Source organism: Python bivittatus, unplaced genomic scaffold (genome assembly GCF_059951505.1).
Source record: "Python bivittatus isolate LINGU-HERP-01145 unplaced genomic scaffold, Pbiv_v1 ctg000610_np1212, whole genome shotgun sequence".
NCBI classification, from domain to species: Eukaryota; Metazoa; Chordata; class Lepidosauria; order Squamata; family Pythonidae; genus Python; species Python bivittatus.
This window is the reverse complement of record NW_028277088.1, coordinates 22063508-22086326: the sequence shown is the minus strand read 5'-3', so window position 1 is coordinate 22086326 and position 22819 is coordinate 22063508. Positions and strand designations below refer to the sequence as shown.

General features: G+C 36.4%; 1 protein-coding gene across 3 annotated transcripts in view; it reads right to left on the bottom strand.

Annotated features, from left to right (window-relative positions):
* CDK14 (cyclin dependent kinase 14) overlaps positions 1 to 22819 on the bottom strand; it is a 251509-nt gene that overhangs the window by 168437 nt on the left and 60253 nt on the right. For all 3 annotated transcript variants that reach the window (XM_007424673.3, XM_088150533.1, XM_025164414.2), the window contains 3 exons: positions 19232 to 19477; positions 7708 to 7802; positions 839 to 918 (listed from right to left, as the gene is read on the bottom strand). In XM_007424673.3, coding sequence (XP_007424735.1) covers positions 839 to 918; positions 7708 to 7802; positions 19232 to 19477 — 421 coding nt within the window. The remainder of the gene's footprint in view (positions 1 to 838; positions 919 to 7707; positions 7803 to 19231; positions 19478 to 22819) is intronic.

Below are 22819 nucleotides of genomic sequence, written 5' to 3'. Positions count from 1 at the left end.
AGTGAAAAATCCTTGCCTTGAAAAGCACAGCTATGCCATTTTGAATTCCTTTTTTGGAAACATGGCATCATTTAAGAAATAAATAAGATCAATATATAATATTGATAATAATATTAGCCCAGCTTTCCCCCAGTTTGGTGCCCTTCCATGTACTGGACATCAGCTCACAAAACTCATAGCTAGAATTCCAGCATTAAATGGCTAATTAATCTTAGTTGGAGCTGAGCACTCCTTCTTAGCCCCTACCCTCATGCACTACTTCAGAGTTTAGCTACTCTTTTAATGCAATCTACATTTCTCCCCTTATGTCTGATAACTTCAATTAATAACTCTGGATCATGCTGATCACATTGTTTATTTTTTTAAAAAAATCAAGTAACTTATTATTTCACATTACCTCTTAAAATGCTCTCCTTAGTATACTTTTTTCAGTGACTTTAATTAATGGATGAGCTATCATTCTTGGAACACTGCCAAATTAAAATTATCCTGGATTTGGATTCTACTTCACAACAGCAGTTCCTTGAACAGAATACTCTTAACATGAACTCCCACTGGCATTTCTACATCTCCACAAGTGCATACATGCTGCCATGTACACCTGATACAGTTCCTATATAAGCCAGCCACAGAGAACAGATTTGTTTTATTTCATAATAACTCCCACACATTAGAATGATTTTGATTTTTAAGTAGCAATCCTCCACCTCCAAGGACTATAACCATATAATCTGAGAAACATAAAGGTTCTTCAGAATCAACAAGAAGTTGAAAAGAAGATGTCTGCTGTAATTACAAAAAGAGGGAAGAGAAAATTGAGAGCTATAAAAAAGCATACCTTCTCTGATAGCTGTAAATGGAGTACCTTCTTCTTCTTGAAGTCTTATCACTTTCAGTGCCACTAACTTTCCATTTACCCTGGAATAAAAAGGACAAAATACAATTATCTCAGCACTTTGATAAACTTTTCTATTTGCAGCACACTGAGCATCTTATGATTAAGACTCTGACTGCTATCATCCACAAAAACAACACATTATCATTTTTTAAACTATTTTTTAAAGTGTAACCTCAGGTATTTATTCCAATTATACTGTTACATCTTATTTGATGGTTTAAACTTAAATGGACATTTATCACTTATTCCCAACCAAAATAGAAATAATGTCTATGAAGGCTTTTATTGTTCTCAGCAAGCCTGTTCTCCAAACTACTGAATTAAGATGAAACAGATGTAGAAATTATAGTTGCTTCATTGGTGCAATTAAACTATGGCTCATGGTTCATCCTGGCCAACTTTAAAATGGCAACATCCATCAATAACTATTTATAACTATAATTTTTGACATTTCCTGAGAATGGAACAAATCTACCTGCCTCTTTTATGCTTGGTAATGTTTCAGAATATACTATTTTATTGGTTTTTTTCTGTTTTGTTTTTGTTTATATCCTATGTAACTTGTACTTAATGTTACCGTTTTCAAAAAATAACTGGTATGGACATTATGCTGCTTTCCTATATTTTGTACTTTTAGACTACTCATTAAGGAAATAAGGCAAAAGCAAAAGGATATTTTCACTTGTAATCACAATGTATTTGTGTTCTAAATAGTTTTAGGTTGCTTCACAGCACAGTGTGCCTATGCTGTCTTATTCCTTTATCTATAGCTATTTCTATAAAACCATTTTTTTGTAATTTAGGAAAAGCTTCAAATGAATATACTATTTTGGAACTGATTCTTCTATATATATTATGACCTATCACTCTGTAATAAATGTGTTTAAAACAAACTTTTTTAAAAGATACATGTTATTTGATCAGGTAGAAGAATACCTTCTCCAACCTATAGAAACACTTCTCCAACCTCTACCAACCTGACTTACTAGATTATTGAGAGAGAAATTCCTTGTGATCCCTCTTCTAGGAAATGAGGGAGTTGAATCTGGAAAGTGCTGCTTCTCAGTGGTAGTGCTGGTGCTACAGAACAGCCCCCCTGTGCAAATCAGGCTAGTCCCCTCCCTGATGGCTTTAAGGTTGCCAAAAAAAGTATTTTCCAGAGAGTGTTCAGTGAAGCTTACCAACTGCACCATCTTTTACTTTTACTTTGTGTAATTTTTATTGTTAGGCTATAGGTCATTAATTTTATAGATTAGTTTATTACTGTTGTTTTAATCATACTGTGGGATCAAAACGCAGGACAGAAATGCAGAATAATCAAGGCTTCACTGCAGTGTTTATTGAGCAGTACGTACTGGAGGGGGACCCCACCAGAAGTTAGTGGGAGGCACTCCCCTACAGGCAAAATGGATGTTCTGGTATTTATACAGTTCTACAAGAAGGGGGAAGGAAAAAAGAACCTATAAACATACATATTCATATGATGATGCAGGCATACCTAAATAGGCAATAGTTCTCAAGTTACTCTCTGCCCCTCTGTTATCTGTTAACTGCTAGTAAAACAATAGTGTCACAGAGAAGAAGACACAAATTAGTTCAAGGTGCCAAATGCCAGGAAGAAGGCATCCTCCCTCAGGGTAGATGCCCAGGTTGCTATGGGAATGTTTGTGATAAGGAGTTTACAACCGGCCTGGTTCACATCAGCTTCAAGGATGTTTCCACATGCCTTTATGTTTCAATCTTATTAAGGCAATCCCATTCATCTGAGGTCTCTAAAAACTTGTCTTTTTCACCCAAAGATTCATTTTTCTCACAATACCATGAAAAAAAAAAAATCTATATATATATTGTGTGTATGTGTGTGTGCACGCGTGCTAGATAGCGTAGTGCTTAGAGCATCGCCCTTTGATGTGGGAGACCAGGGTTTGAATCCCGGCTGGTACCTAGGGCAAAGAGCCCCCTAACACTTCATCTGCCTACCTCGAATATGAGAGTGACATGAACTAAGAGAGTCATGCTGGCTTGGACATTGCCCTGATTAACAAGATACACGCCAGATGTTGGGGAACCAGGACAACCTGATGATAAGTGGGCTACTGGAACAAACCATACATGGACGAAACAAGACAGCCTGGAATTGATGGAATGATGCTACAACAGTGGACCTGTTGAGGGGATATATGAAACGTATGAGGGAACTATGGATGGACAGAAGACCTACATCCACACTAACTGAGAAACAGCAAGTGTAGTTACCCAACGCTTCAACATAGTAAAGAGGAAGCTGCTCTCACAACTTGAGATAAACCAACTACACATTACATCCTGGACTCATGAAGGTAAGGAAGAACAACTGCATGTGCAGCCAACACTGAAGCTGGAATGTCACTGCTACCCCCTCCATTACAGAGCACAGCAGCTGATATGAGGCATAAGATCATGGATAAACTAGCTACAGTCAACCCTTGAGACTGATTACCAAGGCTCAGTGAAGTTCCATCAGATAGTATGCTAGAAGATGCCAATGGAGTCCTCATGACAATCCCTACTAACACCATAACTCAAACCAATGGACTGGTATACACTACAGCCACTGTAATCCTAGAGATGCTTGGCTACACAATCAAGAACAGCAGTACATACCACCACCACCACCACCCTGGAAAATGAGATTGGAGGCTAAGATTAAGGCAACTTGGAGAGAAGTTAGTCAGCTGGTGGAACTATAGAAGGATGTGGAGATTAAGGATAAGACTTGACCTGTTCAAGAAGTATCACCTAGAAACAAGGAAGATCAAAGAAGCACTGAAAATAATAAAGCAGCAAATAACAGCTATAGCCAAAAAGATTACCAGATATAAAGCTCAAATTGCATACTATAGGCAGAGTCTCCAAGAAATGTTTCTACCAATCCATCAATGGAGAGACTACAGTGAACCAGTCAACACCTGACAAAGAAGAAACAGTGGAGTCCTGGGTGCAGCTATGGGACAATCTAAAGAAATACAAGAAAGCACCTTGGATAAAGGAGGTGGATAAGAATAAAAAAGAAGCTGAAATGAAAAAACTTGTAACAGCAGCAGAAATGGTGGAGAAAAGGGCAAGGAAGATCAAGAATTGGTCAGCACCAGGTGAAAGTGAACTATGTGGTTTTTGGCTGAAACATCTGACTGCTCTGCACTCACTTTGCACCCACTCACTGCCAAGCAGTTTAACAACATATCATAAGGAGGTGAAATTGAAGATTGGTTTTTGAAGGTATTTGACTCCCTGCCACATGACTGGATAGTCAGGTGCCTAGAAATAATGGGAGTCTGTAGAAACATCAGAGGCTTTGTACAAAGACCAATGGCACAACGGAAGACACAGTTGCTGGTCAATGGTGATAGACTGGGAGAGGTTAATATCAAGAGAGGAATCTTTCAAGGAGATTCACTATCACCACTACTGTTTGTCATTGCACTGATGCCTCTGTTAACAATACTGAACAAGTCAGGCCGTGACTATCAAACATCAAAAATATCTGCCAGGCTATCCTACCTCCTTTACATGGACGATCTGAAGCTGTATGGAAAAACATCATCTGAAACAGAATCGCTGCTCAAGACTGTCTGAATATACAGCCAAGATATTGCAGTGGAGTTTGGACTGAATAAATGTGCCACCCTTACCATCAAAAGGGGAAAAATAGTGAAAACTGAAGGAATCAAGATGTCCTATGGAAATAATATCAAGAGTCTGGATGAAGAAGATCACTACAAATACCTGGGCATCCTTCAAGCTAACAACATCAAGCACACTGAAGTCAAGAAGAAAATTAGTAGTGAATACATCATGAGAGTGAAGAAGATCTTAGTCCAAATGCAGTGGAGGAAATACCATCAAGGCAATTAACACCTGGGCAATTCCAGTCATTAGATACACAGCTGGAATAGTGGACTGGACTCAAGCAGAACTAGAAGCCCTGGAGAGGAAAATCAGAAAAATAATGACAGTGAATCATGCCCTTCACCCACACAGCGACGTTGACAGACTCTACTTACCAAGGAGCATAGGTGGGTGTGGAATGTTACAAGTACACCAGACAGTTGAAGAAGGAAAAAAGGGCATTAGAAGGCTATCTGAAGGACAGTGAAGAAGATGCACCGAAGCTAGTACACCATGAAGGCTTACTGAATACTGAAGAGACCAAACTGGCCTACAAGAAGGATCAAATGAAGAACAAAAAAGAGACATGGGAAGACAACGTATTACATGGCTAATACACAAAAAGGTTAAGAGGCAAAGCAGATAACAACAAGACCTGGCAATGGCTAAAAGCAGGAAAATTGAAGAAAGAGAGAGAGGGGCTAATTTTGGCTGCACAGGACCAAGCCTTAAGAACAAATGCATACAAAGCCAGAATTGAGAAGACAGCAACAGATAGCAAATGCCGCCTCTCCAAAGAAGCTGAAGAAACAGCGGACCACCTAGTTAGCTGCTGCAAGAAGATCACACAGACTGACTACAAACAACAGCATGACAAAGTAGCAACAATGGTGCATTGGAATAGCTGCAAGAAATATCATTTGCCTGCAAGCAAGAACTGGTGGGACCACAAAACAGACAAAGTAATAGAAAAGGAAGAAGCTAAAGTGCTCTGGGACTTTAGAATTCAGACAGACGAGCACCTGCCACATAATACCCCAGACTTAACAATTGTTGATAAGAAAGACAAAAAAGTCTGGATAGTGGACACTGCTATACCTGGAGACAGAAGAACAGAAGAGCAAGAACTGGAGGAAATCACAAAATATAAAGACCTGCAAATAGAAGTAGAACGACTGTGGCAAAAGAAAGCAAAGATAGTACCAATAGTAATAGGTGCCTTGGGTGCAATCCCAAAACATCTGGAGTACCACTTGAGCACCATCGGCACTGACAAAATCACCATCAGTCAACTGCAAAAATTTATATCCTGCGATGATACCTTTAACACCATCAAACAACATCTGCCTATCCCAGGTCCATGGGAAGGACTCGACAGGTGGATAAAAATGCCAAACCCAGTCTAAACATTTGGCTGACTGTGTGACCAATAATAATAATCCTTGTGACTGTTGGTTAATCTTATTTGAATTTGCTTATTTGAATAGATTTTTAAAATGGAAAATGAAGTGTAAATAATGAACAGAACTAAACAACAATAAATCAATGTCTATTTTCAAAATCCTAATCTCTCCCTCAATCCTCAAATACTTCTATCTTCATATGCTCATATATTCCTAAGACTTTTGTTTTTCCAGCTGTGGTACCTCTCCCCAATAAAAGGCATCCTTAAATATATCCATATTTTTTCCTTGTTGCTCTATAAGCTTAAGTGTTCTTCCAGCAACTATGAGATGCCACATTACCCCAGTTTCAAACTTAGAATATATATACTTTTCCTGAGACATCTTTCCCACTTTCTTCTCTGTGTTAGTTTTCTTCTCCTATTTTAGACTATGGCAGAAATTTTTCTCTGGAAAATTTATGAACATTGTCAGCATTTTACAAGCACCTAATGTGTCCAGAAACAGCTCCCTTGGAGTCCAGCGGCCTCCCTGACCCACGTCACTTTGTATTATATAATTTCTGACCGCAAATGGCTTTTTTGGACTATAAAAATAATGGACAGATATAGCTCAATGTTTGTTCAGAAATTAAGTCTGCACAAGTAGTAAAGAGAGTCCGGTGAGGGAGAAATAGAAGAGGTGGCAAGCAACATTATGATAAATACTGTAACTGTTTTATATCTGGTAAATTGGCAAGCACCTTACCAGCCACTTTGCGAGAACACCCACAATACATTCTCAAAATTCAAAATGTGTCTACCAGCCCCCAAGGATCAAAATTTCTTCTTTTTCTTAGCATATCTTTCCATTTTATTATTTTTATTTACAGAATGGCTATGTGGATTATTTTTTCCCATAGTTATCTATCTGGCTCATAGGATTACATGTCAACATTACTCTTTTGCTGTTACTTATAAGAATTATCCAACTCTCACTAATACAAATTAAAAAATGGGAAGAGACATCCACCTGACATTTCTTTTCACTTTAGCCTATTAAAACAAACAACTTTCAAACATTTTTCAATCTAAGAAGCATTTGTAAACTATTATTTTAATATAAATAAAATAAATAAATAAAATAAAAATATTAACTCCCTAACAATTATAATTTCAATTGTTAAACTTTCAAGCAACTCTATACTTTTAGAATATAGATAAGGTTTTGACGTTAGGTTGTTCTGGGCTTAGAAACATACACAGTAGTAGATTCAATTCAAGCAATTAATTTTTGCCCATAGTGTGACAAGTAGACAACTTGAAAGTGTCAATTGAATTAGTTTGGTTAATTAGTTAAACAAATGTTTTCTGCAGATAGAAAAATAAAATTTAGCAGATCATCATGGAGTCTAAAGTATAGGAAACATTTTTAAAGAGTTCAACTGTAGGTTACACCTTTTGTAACATATTGACCGCAGAAGCTTATGGATATATACACACATGGCTGAGTGAGTTAGGAAAGGAGAATTTGGAGGCACAGGTGAAAAAATATTGAAAATAATCATGCCAACTATCACTGGTCTTAGATTTAAGCCCATTTAGTATAACTGATTTTCAGCATGAAGTTTTACTTCAATATTGTGCCATCTCTGAGGCACAACATTTCTATTAATGCATTGTTATTAAAATGTTACTTTAATGTCTTCATTAAAATTGTTTTTTCTAAAATTTGTACTTGACAAAATCTTAAACATGCGAATGTTACAAATACACTTACTTGCTTTTCCCTTTGAACACTGTAGCATATGAACCTTCACCTAGTTTTTCCAGTTTTTCATAAGAATCCGCTTTTCCAAATTTGGGACTTGTTGGCTGAATAAGATGAAAAAAAGAAAAGAAAAAGCATATAAATGTTTATGCACTCATAACTGTAACCTCTAACAAGTATTCAATGAACCATGAAGACCAAATGTTATTACTGAATCTAATGAGATTATACCAGAGATATTTAATGCTTGATCATTCAACACTCCAGATGGTAGGCTTATTTGATCAGTAACCCTGTATCAGCTGAGTTCAGACTTCCAAAAGGCTTAATTCAAAGAACAACAAAATTTGGATCTGTTGCATATTAGCCAGTGCTACCAAATAAATTAACAAAATATAGAATCTTGTACTCAGGAAATCCAAAATTTTAAGGAGACTTTATAAAGAAAGGAACTGAATTAACCTTTTACTGTACAAAATGCAATTATTTTCATTTTATTCTGACCATACTGTACCTATATATAAGTTTAAAGTTGGTGGTGGAATAGCTCAATAAACAAAATCTCACTGATAAACATTCTTCCTTATTATTTAACAACTTGCTTGCCTATATACTTCATCAAAGCAAGCATTCTACCAACTCAGAAATGTAACTCAACATGTAACATCATACTGTAGCTCTTCTTCAGCATTAAGCATCCATTCCAGGTCAAAATATGTATCAAATGTATAACAAAAAATTTGAAGATTGTAATGCCTCTGGTAATCTTTTTTTCCCCTTCAGGTTAAAATGAAAATATGCTTAACTGAATTTCTAAACATTTCTAATTAATCTAAACATTTCTAATTAATCTAAGTTAAACAAAAGTTAAATACTGATACTTCAAGATCAACAGCTAAATAAGCAGAAACCTGATCTTAATTTCATCACTAACTTCACATAAGTGTAGCTAACTAAATCAGAAAAGTTTAGGAGGCACAGATTGAGGATTGTCACGTTTAAGTTCCACAAATCTTGATAGCCTGTTCAGCCTATTATAGAGGTTAGTTGCTAATTATACAAATCATATGCTGGATAAAGAATTTGCAATTTTGTATTAATTGCAAATTAATTGCTTTCTTCTAATTATTTCTTTCAAAGATACTTTGGAGGAATGAAAAGATAGGCGGATTTCCTTAGGTAATTGTTCATGTAACTTGTAACTGAACCCTCAAAGATTATTAAATAAAATGCTACATTATAAGAAATGTAATAAACTTTAAATAATTTGCAACGGTTGAAATATGCTTAATAATCTGTTCCTCCTTTCTCGTGCTTGTAACTTTGTATAATATTACTCTGCATATGTAAAATATGGAATAGCAGTCACTAACCTGATGCAAATTTCCCACTAGCTTTTTTTAGAATATAGCTATTACAGCACTGTTGTAAGGATTGAAGCTGGCAAGAGAGAACCATGAGATGCTCAGGCCAAGCAGAAACATTATGTAAACATGTAAAATAAGTTCCCAATCTCAAAACTGAGAAAATTGGCTGAAAGGATGGGAGGAAAAGGCCCATAATTTAAACACTGTGGCTGACATATAAAGCTTGATTCTCATGTTCTGCTGAAGGCAAATCATTCGCATATATATGACATCCTTCTTCTCTCCAATAAAGCAACTCATCCAGCTATGCTGAATCTATGAAGCTTCTGCTGTTTGCTAGTTAATGAGTATGGGGTTGAGTTTCTTTCTCAACTGAAAAGCAGAGATTTACTGTCATGCACGAGTGAAGTCTGAGAGCAAGATCTGTCTAATCCAACTCTCAAAACTATGGGGAAAGAACGCACAATATGATCCCAAGATTAAAAAATGGCTATAGATATCCTTGCACTCCCTGACTATGGACCAAGTTGCCAATATTTTGCTCCAGCATCAGAACCAAGTTGTAATCCTTAACTCAGAGCAGCAAGTGGGACTGAATCTCCCTGTAGAGAAATACAGAGATATCCATGAAGAAGGTATGTAGCAACCATTAGGAAAACATGAACTTGGCCCAAAAAGACAGGAAGGGATGAGGAAGAAACTCATCTGACTTTCTTTGGAATAAGAGGGTGGGAAAGAGAAATACTGTCAGGCTTTCAAGACTGTTGTCACCCCTATGAGGTAAAACAAGTGAGGAAACAGACACTAGAATAAATGCTAGAACTCTACTGATATAAGTTATAAAAGACTTGGGAAAAGATACTCAGATGTCAGGATGTTCTATGCCTACAAAGATCAGAATTGTGCAGGCAGTGACTTTCCCATGACATTCAATTGAAGCAAAAGTTGAACTTTGAAGAAGCAGGATAAAAAGAGTATCAACACTTTTGAACTTTGGTATTGGAAATGACTCATGAGAATACCATGGATAACCAAGAAAACACACAAAGGGACTGTTGAACAATTTAACCCAGAATTCTCACTTGAGGCACAAATGACCAGGCTCAAATGATCATACTTAGAATATATTGTGCAAAGATCTAGCTCTTTGAAAACCCTATAATACTGAGAAAGGTGGAAGGAAAGAGAAGAGGAGAATATCAGCAGCAAGGTGAGTGGATTCAATTATAATAGAGATGGATGCACAGTTGGATGATCTGAAGGATTAAGGTTGGGGATAGGTGACTGGGAGAAAATCTATCTATGTGGTCGCTAAGTCAACCCTTACTTGATAGCACATAATAATAACAACAGAATCTAATTTCAATCCATTTAATTTCCTGATACTTAAGACATCAATACTGTATGTAGTTGATTTATTTCATTTTTCACTATGTTGAGCTTTCCTATGTTCATGCTCCTAACATTCCACGTCCCCACTGTAATTCTGTCTTTGCAGCTTCAGATTATCTTTTCCTGCATGGCAACATCAGCAACCAGATGTCCCAAAGGGTTTAATCTAGCCATGCCATAAACAGTAGTGTGAAACAGCCAAGGCTCTTCCTCAGCAACATGTTGGGAGTCATCCAGTGCTCTGTCATGGTCAACAGCTTTATCTTGTCTAACCATGGAGGAGATTTTTTTTGATAAAATACAGGAATAGTTCGACATTGTCCTCTCCCACACAATATAAAATGATGCCTTTCCTGTTGTCACTAAAGTGACCATCCACCTCCAGCATCTTCCTATATTACTGCTGCCCAATATAGATTCCTGTTTGCTTTAGCCGGACAGCTGGGATGACCATTATGTCTTGGATAAGCCTGCAGGGACTATATACATGGAACTACCCAATATCAAAGACAGAGCTGGCCTGCATAAAATTCATGCAAACTGACAGAAAGTAAGTTTATTTATCTACCTTTTTTCATTTCCTTAGAGTGCTGCTACCATTTTTATTAAGAAGAATGATCCTCTACATGTATTTCATGATTACCTGCTTAAGAACTCTGTACCCATTAGGGACCACTGTCTTCTTCCCCTCATTTCTGAGTTCTTGAAATGGTTGCTGAAGGAACATATATTTTACTAAGGGACTTACAATCTGATTCCACGAAAGAGGGCATTAACAGTTAACATTCCATAATACTCATGGTGGGAAGCTTGCATATATGGCAGTGCTGTTCAATTAGCATGCAGTCCCTAGGTCTTTATCTGATTTATGTATCACATTCTTCGTGATTTTTTGGACTTTTGGGGGGGGCATTTATTTGTGGAGAGGAGGATCCTCAGACAATTCTGAGGATCCTGCTCTCCACACTGAACAAATTGTTTATGCAAGATTGTAGGTACCTAGTCAACAAGTTAAGGAACAGTTATCATAAGTGAGAATTGATTGAACTTTTTTACTCATCTCTGAACAAGGTGAACACATACACAGCAGACTTCATCACATCTTCAGGGCAGCTCATGATAAGGAACTGAGCAACTCTTAATCAGTTATTATAACAAAAAAGGCCTGACCTTAATTTTTGTATTGTATAAATATATTTTCCTGCATATCATTTGTCTACTGCCTAGCTTGATATTCTGGATGTACCGATGAATTTTGGAGTGACATGGTTCCCTCTTGATAGCCAACTACTAAAATATTTGCATTAACTGGCAGCCATAACCTTATTTACATTATGAAAAATTTAATGCTTCATATTAATGTTTCTCAACCTCAGGTCTCTAATTATTACTTAAGCAGAACCTACTGATTTTGAGGACTTGTTTATGCTACCTAGGAACATCAAGAACTGTATTCCATCACAGATCCAAGACCAGGAAAAGGCAGGTTTAATGTTAAAGAAATTATAAAATGTTACAAAAATGAGTATTTGAAAGCTCTGCACATCTGGCATCCCAATGTTCTAAGTCCAGGATTTAAAATATGAACCAAAGTTTCAGCACTTTTCAACAGCTATCTGCCAACTCCAAAAAATAATTTTGGCCTCATCATCTTCAGAAGCTTTTTGATACATGTAATTAATATTTGCTTATTGTTATCAGAGGAGCTAATTTTAAAATGTATGTTATTTATTTGTGTGTGCACGTGTGTGTATCTCAAATATGTCATGTTATAGCTTGTATAAAGTAATCTATTTCCATTAAATTACTACATAGTCTTTGCACTTTTTGGTTGTACACTTTTCAGATGAGAAATTGTGGCTAAAGTATAGTGACTTATTAAATGCCAAGTTAATCTACAGCAGAGGTGGACATCCTTTTGGGGCTGCTATGATGGCCGCACATTTCATTCTGCGAATCACTGACTGGGATTGAGACTTCAAAATTAGTACTTAGGACTTCAGTGAATGACCCACAAAAAAAAAAAAAGAAGTAGTAGTTTTATCAAGCTGGCAACCTAAAGATGATCTTATCTACCTGCTTTAAACTTACACGGATTTCTTTGCTGCATTTCTCCAATTTTTCAAGAGAACATTCAGCTGTCTGGTTCAAAAGGCTAGATGGCCCGTCTGTGACAGAACTGAAAATGGAGGCTGACGATCCTGAATTTGAATTAGCAGGGTCAGTTGCCTTTACTGAAGATGAAGGACTATGAGTGGTTTCCATGTTTTGAGGATTTGTTAACTGTGTCCTCCCATTAAAAAAGTGAATACTATTCTTACGCACTTTTCACCTCAGAAACGGTCTCTGGGATATTTTTAGCATTTCAGAGAGATAAAGCATAGATGAATTCACCCAGCAAAGCAAGACATTCAGGAGACTCAAGAACCCTTTTCATTTGGGGTGGGGGTGGGGAATTGTCAAAATATAAGAATAGGAAAATTGATAAGCACAACATGAGAATTCTAAATTGTTCTTTGAACTTTTTCAATTATTTAGACCATTTATATCCTAACTTTAACATTAAGTGGTCCTTCTACTGACAACATTTTTTAAAAAGGGGAGGGGGAGGTGAAAGATCAGGCCATTTCATTTTGTTATTATAAAACAGTAACATGCCTCATTTGAGCAGATACAAGATACATTTATTTTGAACTCCAGGGAGAGGGTATAGTGTCACTCGGCATTCTTGAAAAGTGGGCCTTGAAGCAACATTGTGAGGTAAACACTTTGTCCCTCTCACTTTAGAAAATCTGCTATTACCTGAGAGAAAGACCCATTGCAAGAAAGGAGTTGAAAAGAGTTTGTTTAATAGAGAGGGCTGAACAGATAGGAAATTCTAACTTCAAAAAAAAAAAAAGAGCTTCATGGAAGGTCATTTCCTGATGAAAGACAGGAACAAAACTGAAAACAATGGCACACCCTGCCTCCTCTTTTCACGTGGCATTTTTCAGCATGTCTCCCAAGTTTAGAGAGAAGGAATTTCTCCTCCTTAGTTCCAAGAGCAGCATAATTCATTTATTTTGGAGCAATTTTGCCTTAAATATTTTCCTGTCAGTCTAAAAAATAATTTTTTTTCCTCCATGGTATACCCAACTCTAAAAACAGCAGCTGATGTATGTACAGCTAGCAAATAAGGCTGTCCAACTAATTTTCTTGGTGAATGTACGCATCCATAAAAAAATTCAATCAAGCAATAAAGGTAATTACAAATCCCGTAGCCCTGCACAGCAAGGACCACATCGTTAAAGCCAGAGAGGCTACTCTTAGTTTAATCTGTGAAATTACCTACTGCTGCACTTGTATACATCACTGAAAACCTGTTGTGAATTAAAAGAATGTGGGTTTTTAATTTGCTTTGTACAAAGAAATATCCAATTGATTTTTTCCCTGACAACAGTAAATATAAGTAAAGTTAATTATTGCTGCACCAAATCCAGATTTAATTATGCTTAGAGCAGATTCACTGAAATCAGAAAGTTCTGCATGTTAATGAAATCTGGGAGCAAGCAAGGAAGACTAGTTTTTTTTAATGGTTCTTTTAAAAAGACAGAACAGTTCTGTCTTTCCCACATGGATGGTAATATTGACCACATTTATGAATCAGAAGATAGCTATCATCATCTAACGGTCAGTGATGTCACTGACAAAACTCAAGTTTTGCCACCAGGCTCTTCAAACGGCCTTCCTAATACATTGAAAAAGAAGCTTTGGCTAACAGCCAGTCAAAACCAAAACCCCAGTGTGCCCCATTTCAAAGTAGAGTATGAATTTCTGAGAAAGCTACCTTGTTAAGAGATTTCAACCTTATATCTGGAAATTTAGATTTGCATGCAGAATGTACAGCTATACAGGCAGTCCCTAAGTTAAGAAAGAGTTCTGTTCCTAAGCCTGTCTTCAACTTGAATGTGCATGTAAGTTGGAATTTGTACTTACCAATGGGATATCTATTGCTAAAAATGAAAACAGTCTGTATATTAAAAATGCCTGGCTTCAGCGGTTCACGAAAACATCGGACGGCTTCAGCAGTTCATCAGCTCAAGGAAGGAGAATGTCGCCCACCATTTTTAGTAACAGGCAGCCTGTTCGTAAGTATGAATTGTCTGTAAATTGGACGTTCTTAATCCGGGGACTGCCTGTGCTACCTTAGCACTATCTGCTTGGCTATTTTTGCACCAGGTATGCAAATCTAGTTAAAGTTGCTCATATGGAGCAACTCGTATGATCCTTTGACATAACAAGACAGTTACCCAATCAAGAAACAAGTCCTTTCAAATGGATAATTTCCATTTTCCTCGAAGTAATGCTCTCCTTCCACAAGACAGTCCCCATGTTTATAGATGATATGTCACCTCTAGAACTGATTATATCCCCAAAGGTTTTGTCCACATACTTTTCTACCTCTTTCAGACCTCCAGGTCTGCAACATGGGTTTCAAGTGAAGTCCTTGCCAATTTAGACATAACCTAACAGTTACAGGTTGATGTAACACTCAGTATAATATACTGGCTCATTGCCACATCCTTGCTGGCTTTCTACTTTCATAACTTTTTTTTAAAAAGTTATTTAACATTCTTAACATATAGTATTAACAAAACAGTCTTTAAACTTAAAGGAAAAAAAATAGAAAAGAAGTGATCCCAAACTAAAAATACAAACTAAGAAAAAAAAGAGAAAGAGAAAGAGAAAGAAAATCTACTTTATATTTATGCTTATCAATAATCACTGGTTTACTAATACACCCCTATAATATAATCAGTACAAAATATTTTTGTAAAATATCACAAAATCTCTGCCATAGGAACACATATTGCTGTATTCTCTGATTAGTAGAAAAAATATAGCTTTTTCCAAAATAGTTCCAACAACCATTCCTGAATATCTGGAATAACATCACTTTTCTAATTTCTTACCCCCCATGCTCGATACAACCTTAATTCCTGATAAACAGTCAAATTCCAAAGCATTGGTATATACATTTAAAGGTTTTCCCATAAATCTCTTTTTATATATTAATACGCTATGCCAAAAAGATATGAAATGATCACATGACCATTCCCATTGTCATTTTTTACACCTCCAACATAGAAAATCTGATGTCCATCCTTTCAAATACATTATCTGGAGAGTCCAGTACACCCTAAATACAATTTTTGATGAATCAGCTTTAATCTCAGATCTACTGATACCATTTTAACATTTTTAGGATAATCCACTGATGGGTCATTATTGGAGATTCCAGTTCTTTTGTCCATGTTTGAAATATTGAGATGAGCCTCAAGGCCCATTTGGCCCTTGTGTGTGTGTGTGCGTGCGCATGCACGTGTGCCTTCGAGTCAGTTTTGACTCGACAGTCCCTGCAGTTTTCTTGGCAAGATTTCAGAAGTGGTTTGCCACTGCCTCCTTCCTAGGGCTGAGAGGGTGTGACTGGCTCAAGGTCACGCAGCTGGCTTTGTGCCTAAGGCAGGACTAGAATTCATAGTCTCCCGGATTCTAGCCTGATGCCTTAACCACTACACCAACATGATGTTAAGTTGAATATACCACTAATTTTGATGGTATATTCAATTTAACGGATGGAAGACCAAATTCAATTTGAGGTCAGGAAAAATCCTTAAAACAGTCTTTATATAACAACTGGTTTAAATCCCAGCTTCTGCCTAAACTTTCCAATAGAATGTTTTTCCACCAATTTTCAAAGTAGGATCTTTCTAAAGAGTTAAATATTCATTAGTCTTGTTATCAAAACTCAATCTATATTCCAATATGGCCCAAAGATTTCTCACCATTCTATTTTCATAGCTTTAATTAATATTAATATGTTGTTGTTGTTCAGTCATTAAGTCATGTCCGACTCTTCATGACCCCATGAACCATATCGCTCCAGGCCTTCCTGTCCTTCACTGCCTCCCTGAGTTTGCTCAGTTTCATGCTCATTGCTTCAGTGATGCTATCTAACCATCTCATCCTCTGCCGTCCTCTTCTCCTTCTGCCTTCAATCTTTCCCAGCATCAGGGTCTTTTCCAAAGAGTCCTCTCTTCGCATTAGGTGACCAAAGTATCTGAGCTTGAGCTTCATTATCAATCCTTCCAATGAGCACTCAGGGTTGATTTCCTTTAAGATTGACTGGTTTGACCTCCTAGCAGTCCAGGGGACTCTTAAGAGTCTTCTCCAGCACCACAGTTCAAAGGCATCAGTTCTTCGGCGCTCGGCCTTCTTTATGGTCCAGCTCTCACAGCCATACATTACTACTGGGAAAACCATAGCTTTGACTATGCGGAACTTTGTTGGCAAGGTGATGTCTCTGCTTTTTAATATGCTGTCTAGGTTTGCCATAGCTTTCTTCCCAAGGAGCAAGCGTCTTTTAATTTCATGGCTGCAGTCTCCGTCTGCAGTGATCTTGGAGCCCAAATAAATGAAGTCTGTTACTGCTTCCATTTCTACCCCTTCTATTTGCCAGGAACTGATGGGTCCAGATGCCATGATCTTAGTTTTTTTAATGTTGAGTTTCAAGCCAGCTTTTGCACTCTCCTCTTTCACCCTCATCAAGAGGCTCTTTAGTTCTTCTTCACTTTCTGCCATTAGGGTGGTATCGTCTGCTTATCTGAGGTTGTTAATGTTTCTCCCTGCAATCTTAATTCCAGCTTGTGATTCTTCCAACCTGGCATTTCTCATGATGTACTCTGCATATAAGTAAAATAAGCAGAGTGACAGTATACAGCCTTGTCGTACTCCTTTCCCTATTTTGAACCAATCAGTTGTTCTGTGACCGGTTCTAACTGTTGCTTCTTGGCCCGCATACAGATTTCTCAGGAGACAGGTAAGGTGATCTGGTACCCCATCTCTTTAAGAATTTGCCACAGTTTGTTGTGATCCACACAATTGAAGGCTTTTGCATAGTCAATGAAGCAGAAGTAGATGTTTTTCTGGAACTCTCGTGCTTTCTCCATGATCCAGCAAATGTTGGCAATCTGATCTCTAGTTCCTCTGCCTCTTCGAAACCCAGCTTGTACATCCTATAGTTCTCGGTTCATATACTGCTGAAGCCTAGCTTGTAAGATTTTGAGCATAACCTTGCTAGCATGTGAAATGAGCGCAATTGTGCGATAGTTTGAGCATTCTTTGGCATTGCCCTTCTTTGGAATTGGAACATAAACTGACCTTTTCCAATCCCATGGCCACCGTTGCATTTTATTAATATTAATAATATTAATATGAGCTACACTTAAAACTTCTAAAACTGAGTCTTCACTGACCTTAAACTAACACTAAAAAATAAGACTATTTTGTATTAATACTGATATTTACTTGAGAAATCATTGACTTCTATAACAATTAGAAATTTTCTTTGGTAATTCTCTACATATTTTTATGCCACATTAAAATGTTTTGTATGCTTTCCAGAAAACCTATATTCTTTAAAGTCACATTTATTGGTTCATGCTATAGTAAAAGATAAAATGCAACTTTCCTACAAAGTAATTTGGCAAGACACCTCTGGGCAACTGCCAGCATACCTTCATATGGAAGGATGATATTTCACTTATCACTATCTTTTGAAAATAAATTATTTCCCTGACAGAACATGTGTGATTTGCTTGCTTCATGTACTGGTGATGAGAGAGATATGGTCTATCATTGTCCCGTTTGACAGTTGGGCTGTGCACTGCAAAAGGAGTATGGGGGTGAAAACATAGCACCTATCTGCAAGTCCTTAAAGCAGCCACACCTTTTCCAGGGTTTCAAGTTATACACCCTACTTGACAAAGGTACCCCATATTTTTACAAAACATATGTTCCTGTATCAGACTCTACTATAATATGCAAATATAATATATAAATGATAAGAAATCCCAACAAGAAATCAGTTAAATTAATTAATAAACTACCTGAAAAAGACATACCAAATTAAATGTTTTTAATGTTAGATCCATTACTTTTCAGGAACAAGATTTTGCAGCAGATTCATAATTGTTATAAATTCTTAAATATTGTATTACTGAAGTATAAAAAAAAGCCAAAAGACGTTAGTAATATTACATATTACTGTAATACATACCAATCCTTTTTTCTTTTATTTCCTCCCCATTATGTTTAGATTAATTACAGGTAGTCCCTGGGTTAAGAATGCCCAGTTTAAGGACAACCCACAGAGCCTACTGTAGCAAAATTTGAGATAAATACACAATGATTTGAGTTAAATACACAATGGCTCAAGTTAACTATACAATACTACTTACACAGTATTATCTAATAATACTATTCCAGCTTACATACAAATATGACTTAAGGATGGACCTTGGAAACAGAACTCATTCTTCAACTGGGACTACCTATACTCTAATATATGTCATTAAAAAAAAAAGTGACAATATTGACAAGGTTTCATATAGAGATAATCAGCAAAGGCCCTTGAAATAGTTGAAGAAACATTTGGGAGAACACAACTGCTTTGATGTGCATTGTCAAAAACAAAAAACACCTCCAGATGATCTGTACAGCCCTAACTACTGTTCTAGTGAACAATACTTGCAATTAAAATCTTTGAGTAATTTCTGCATTTATCTTTGAGACTAAAGTGCCCATAGTATAGTAAAAAGATTGTGAAAGTTTTAAAAATAGTCATACTTTCAGAGGATCATTTTGTATTAAGCAACACTGCTATTAAAATACCAACATATCTGAAACTTGTTTGAAGAATTTAAATGAGATAAATATAGCATGTCTGGACTCACAGAGCTAGGACTGGAATGCCGTCTGATTTTAGGAGATTCCTTCTCAGTAGATGAAGTTTTGAAGTTAATACAGGCGTTGTTCTCTGAATGGACTCTCTTTACTTGATTATTTGGCTTCTCAAATGGGTCAAAAGTGCTCTGTGTCCTCTGAACTCTGACTTTTTTGTCTTCTGGAATTGTGTCCAAGGGTTTGATCACAGAATCCATTCCTTGGCAGTTCCGTGTGGACATCTTTGTGACACATATCTAAGAAAAGGAGACAAAATGGTTATTAAATGCTTATTTGTTAAAATATTTTTATTTAGAATAAATCTAGGGCTTGGAAAAATATAATTTCCAATTCTAATTGTACCACTAGTGTATTTCAAGAAGACTATCAGCAGACTGGCAGGGTAAGAAAGGTAATATTCTCCTATATTTCCATAGTTTTATGTAAGATCCTCCTGAATCATTTTTAAAATGTGTATCCATTAATGGCAGCAAGCCCAGCTAGAATTAAAAAATGGCTTCCAAAGAAATAAACATGTTGGAAAACTGGTAAATGCAGGTCAAATTAAGCATTTTGACTTTTATATAGAAAATTATATACTCTTCCTCTCCCCATAATTCTTTGATATATTAAATGAAACCACAAGTTTGGCAAGCATCTGGATTGATCCTTTAGTTTTCTACAATTAAAAATTAATAAAGTACCATATGTTTTGAAACTTTTCTAATATACACCATTGTATCACACATCACATTATTGGCTTGTAAAAAAAAAAGTCTATGTATAGTACAATTATTTCTCACAAAATCAAACAGATAAATCAATATTTCAACAACCACCAGTCCAGTGTTCAACAGGTCAATAAAACACTTAAATTCACTCATCTCATTATAGTTCTGTGACCTGTTTATATGGATATAATTGGGATTGGATCATGTTACTGTTTTCAGTGGGGAGCAAGTATTTGCAAATTTATGATTCAAAACCACAATAAGCTGAAGACCAACTTTCATAGTGACAAATACTCCAACCCCATCGTGAGATAATATTTTTAATAAAAAGCTTTCCTGTATAAGCATGATACTTTCTAAAGTTACTTTCTATAATTCCATTCTTTGCAATGCTTAAATTGATTCTGTCACTTTGGACTCAATTTACTTAAATTATTTTCTGAGAGCATCAAGCTTCTAATACTGAGCAGCAATGAAATGGTCGCCTAGTTTGACAATAATCTGGAAGAAATATCGTTATGATCTCCCCATATGGCTGAATAAGGGCTTTTTATAAAAAGAAAATAAAAAGCTAATCCCAAAGCATATATGTATATATTATATATACAATACTTTGGAAAGAAAGGCAGAATTGAATAAGGTTTTCAAGTGATAAGATTTTCAAAAACCAAAATATCAAATACAAAACGTCTAAATATAAGGTAGACATTTGTGCAGTTCTATAAGCAGAACCCCAGTAGTACAAACATACAGTACATCATACAATGGAGTAACTAAGCCCACTGAGCCTAATGGGACTGAAGTTCAAGTAAACATACCTAAGATTTCACATGCAGCATCAAAGTACATTGATAACATTTTATCCCACATAGTATATTCAGTATTAGCCAAAGTATTAGAATTTTCAGTAAGCGGTATCAGATTAATTGTCCTGATATTAATGCAAACCTATTGAAAATAATTAATCCAAGTTTTCACTGATTAATTATTGATGGAAATCCTTACTACTAACATATCTTGCCAAATTTGTACTTGTTCTTCTTACCATTTGTTGCAGCAATATATTTTGCAAAATTATGAGCTACAGTTTACAACTTGGTTTTAAATAAGTTTAATAAAAAGAAAAAATAATGCTTTGTGAAATTCTTCAGAATTTTTTAATGAGATGCAGAATACAAATATTTTAAATGAAAAAAAAACCATGAAGAATGGTGCATATCTCCATTTAAAAGCAAGGGATTTTGATTAGTATTATATAAAGGTCTTATATTAAGTGCACAAAGATTATTTTGCATGTCTCAAAAACATGGGTTAGGGAAAAAATGATTTGGTATTCTTTTCTAACATTCTTGCATTTTAACCCATACAAACAAAAGCTCTTTTAGGGTCCTCCATAATTTTTAAAAGTAGGAAGGGGTCCTGAGATAAAAAAGTTTAAGAAACGCTGCCTTAGAAGATATCTTGATTTACAAGAACATTTGGTATTAAAATATGAATTTATATCAACACTCTGGTCATTACCAAGTTGGAAGGCTATAGAAATTGGTGGAATATCTACAGAAATAGGACAAGCAACAGAAGAAGAATCTGTAAAGGTTCTAACCAAACTATGCCAGCAAATCTGGGGAATGACACAGACACCAACAGATTGAAAGAGATTGATCTACATACCTACACTAAAGGAACAAGAATTAACAGAGTATGCAAACTGTAGTACAATATCCTTAATTTCACAGGCTAGCAACATAATGCTTAGGATCATACAACACAAAAGGAGATGCCAGGTGTTCAGAAAACGGCTGAGGAACAAGGGATATTATTGTTGATGCACGCTGAATAACTGAAAAAGCTGAAGAATATCAAAAAGAAGTCAATATACACTACATCAATTAGAAAGGCCTTCAGTTGTGTTAATCATGTCAAACGGTGGAATGTGTTCAGGAAAATGGGAATCTCAGAATGTCTTGACAATAAGAAATCTATACCACACGTCAGGAAACCACAGTCTGGGCAGAACATGGTGAAACAAACTGGTTCCAGGTTGACAAAGAAGTGAAACAAGGCTGCATAACTCTTCCTTTATTTATTCAACATATACGCTGAATATATCTGGAGGGAAGTTGGATTGGAAGAAGATGAGCATTGTTTTAAACTTGGAGGAAATAACATCAATAACCTGCTCTATGCTGCTGACACTACCCTGATAGCTGAAAATACAAAGGTTCTGCCAGCCTTAGTACTAAAAGTCAAGGAGCATAGTGAAAAAATGAGACTAAAATTAAATATAAAGACCAACAAACTAATGACAATAGGTAGAACAGCCAGCCTTAGAATTGGCAATGAAGATATCTAAGTGACGGACAGCTTCTGCCTTTTACAATCAACCATCAACAGCAAAGGACAAGCAGTCAAGAAATACACTGCAGACTAGCACTTGGTAGAGCAGCCATGAAGGCCTTGGAAAAGATATTCAAATGCTGTGATGTGTCTATACCTACAAAGATCAGAATTGTGCAAGCCGTGGTATTCCCTGTGACACTGTATGGAAGAGGAAGTTGGACTTTGAAGAAGCAAGACAGGAAGAGTACTGCTGCCTTTGAAATTTGGTGTTGGAAAAGATTCCTGAGAATACTGTGGACAGGCAAGAAAACAAACCAATGGGTCAACAAACAAATCAACCCAGAGTTCTCCCTCAAGGCACAAATGACCAGGCTCAAATTATCCTATTTTGGACACATTATGTGAATAGCCAGCTCTCTGGAGAAGGCTCTAATGCTGGGAAAGGTGGAAGGAAGGAAAGAGAAGAGGACAACCAGCAGCAAGGTGGATGGACTCAGTTACAGCAGCGATGAGTTCACCACTGGGAGT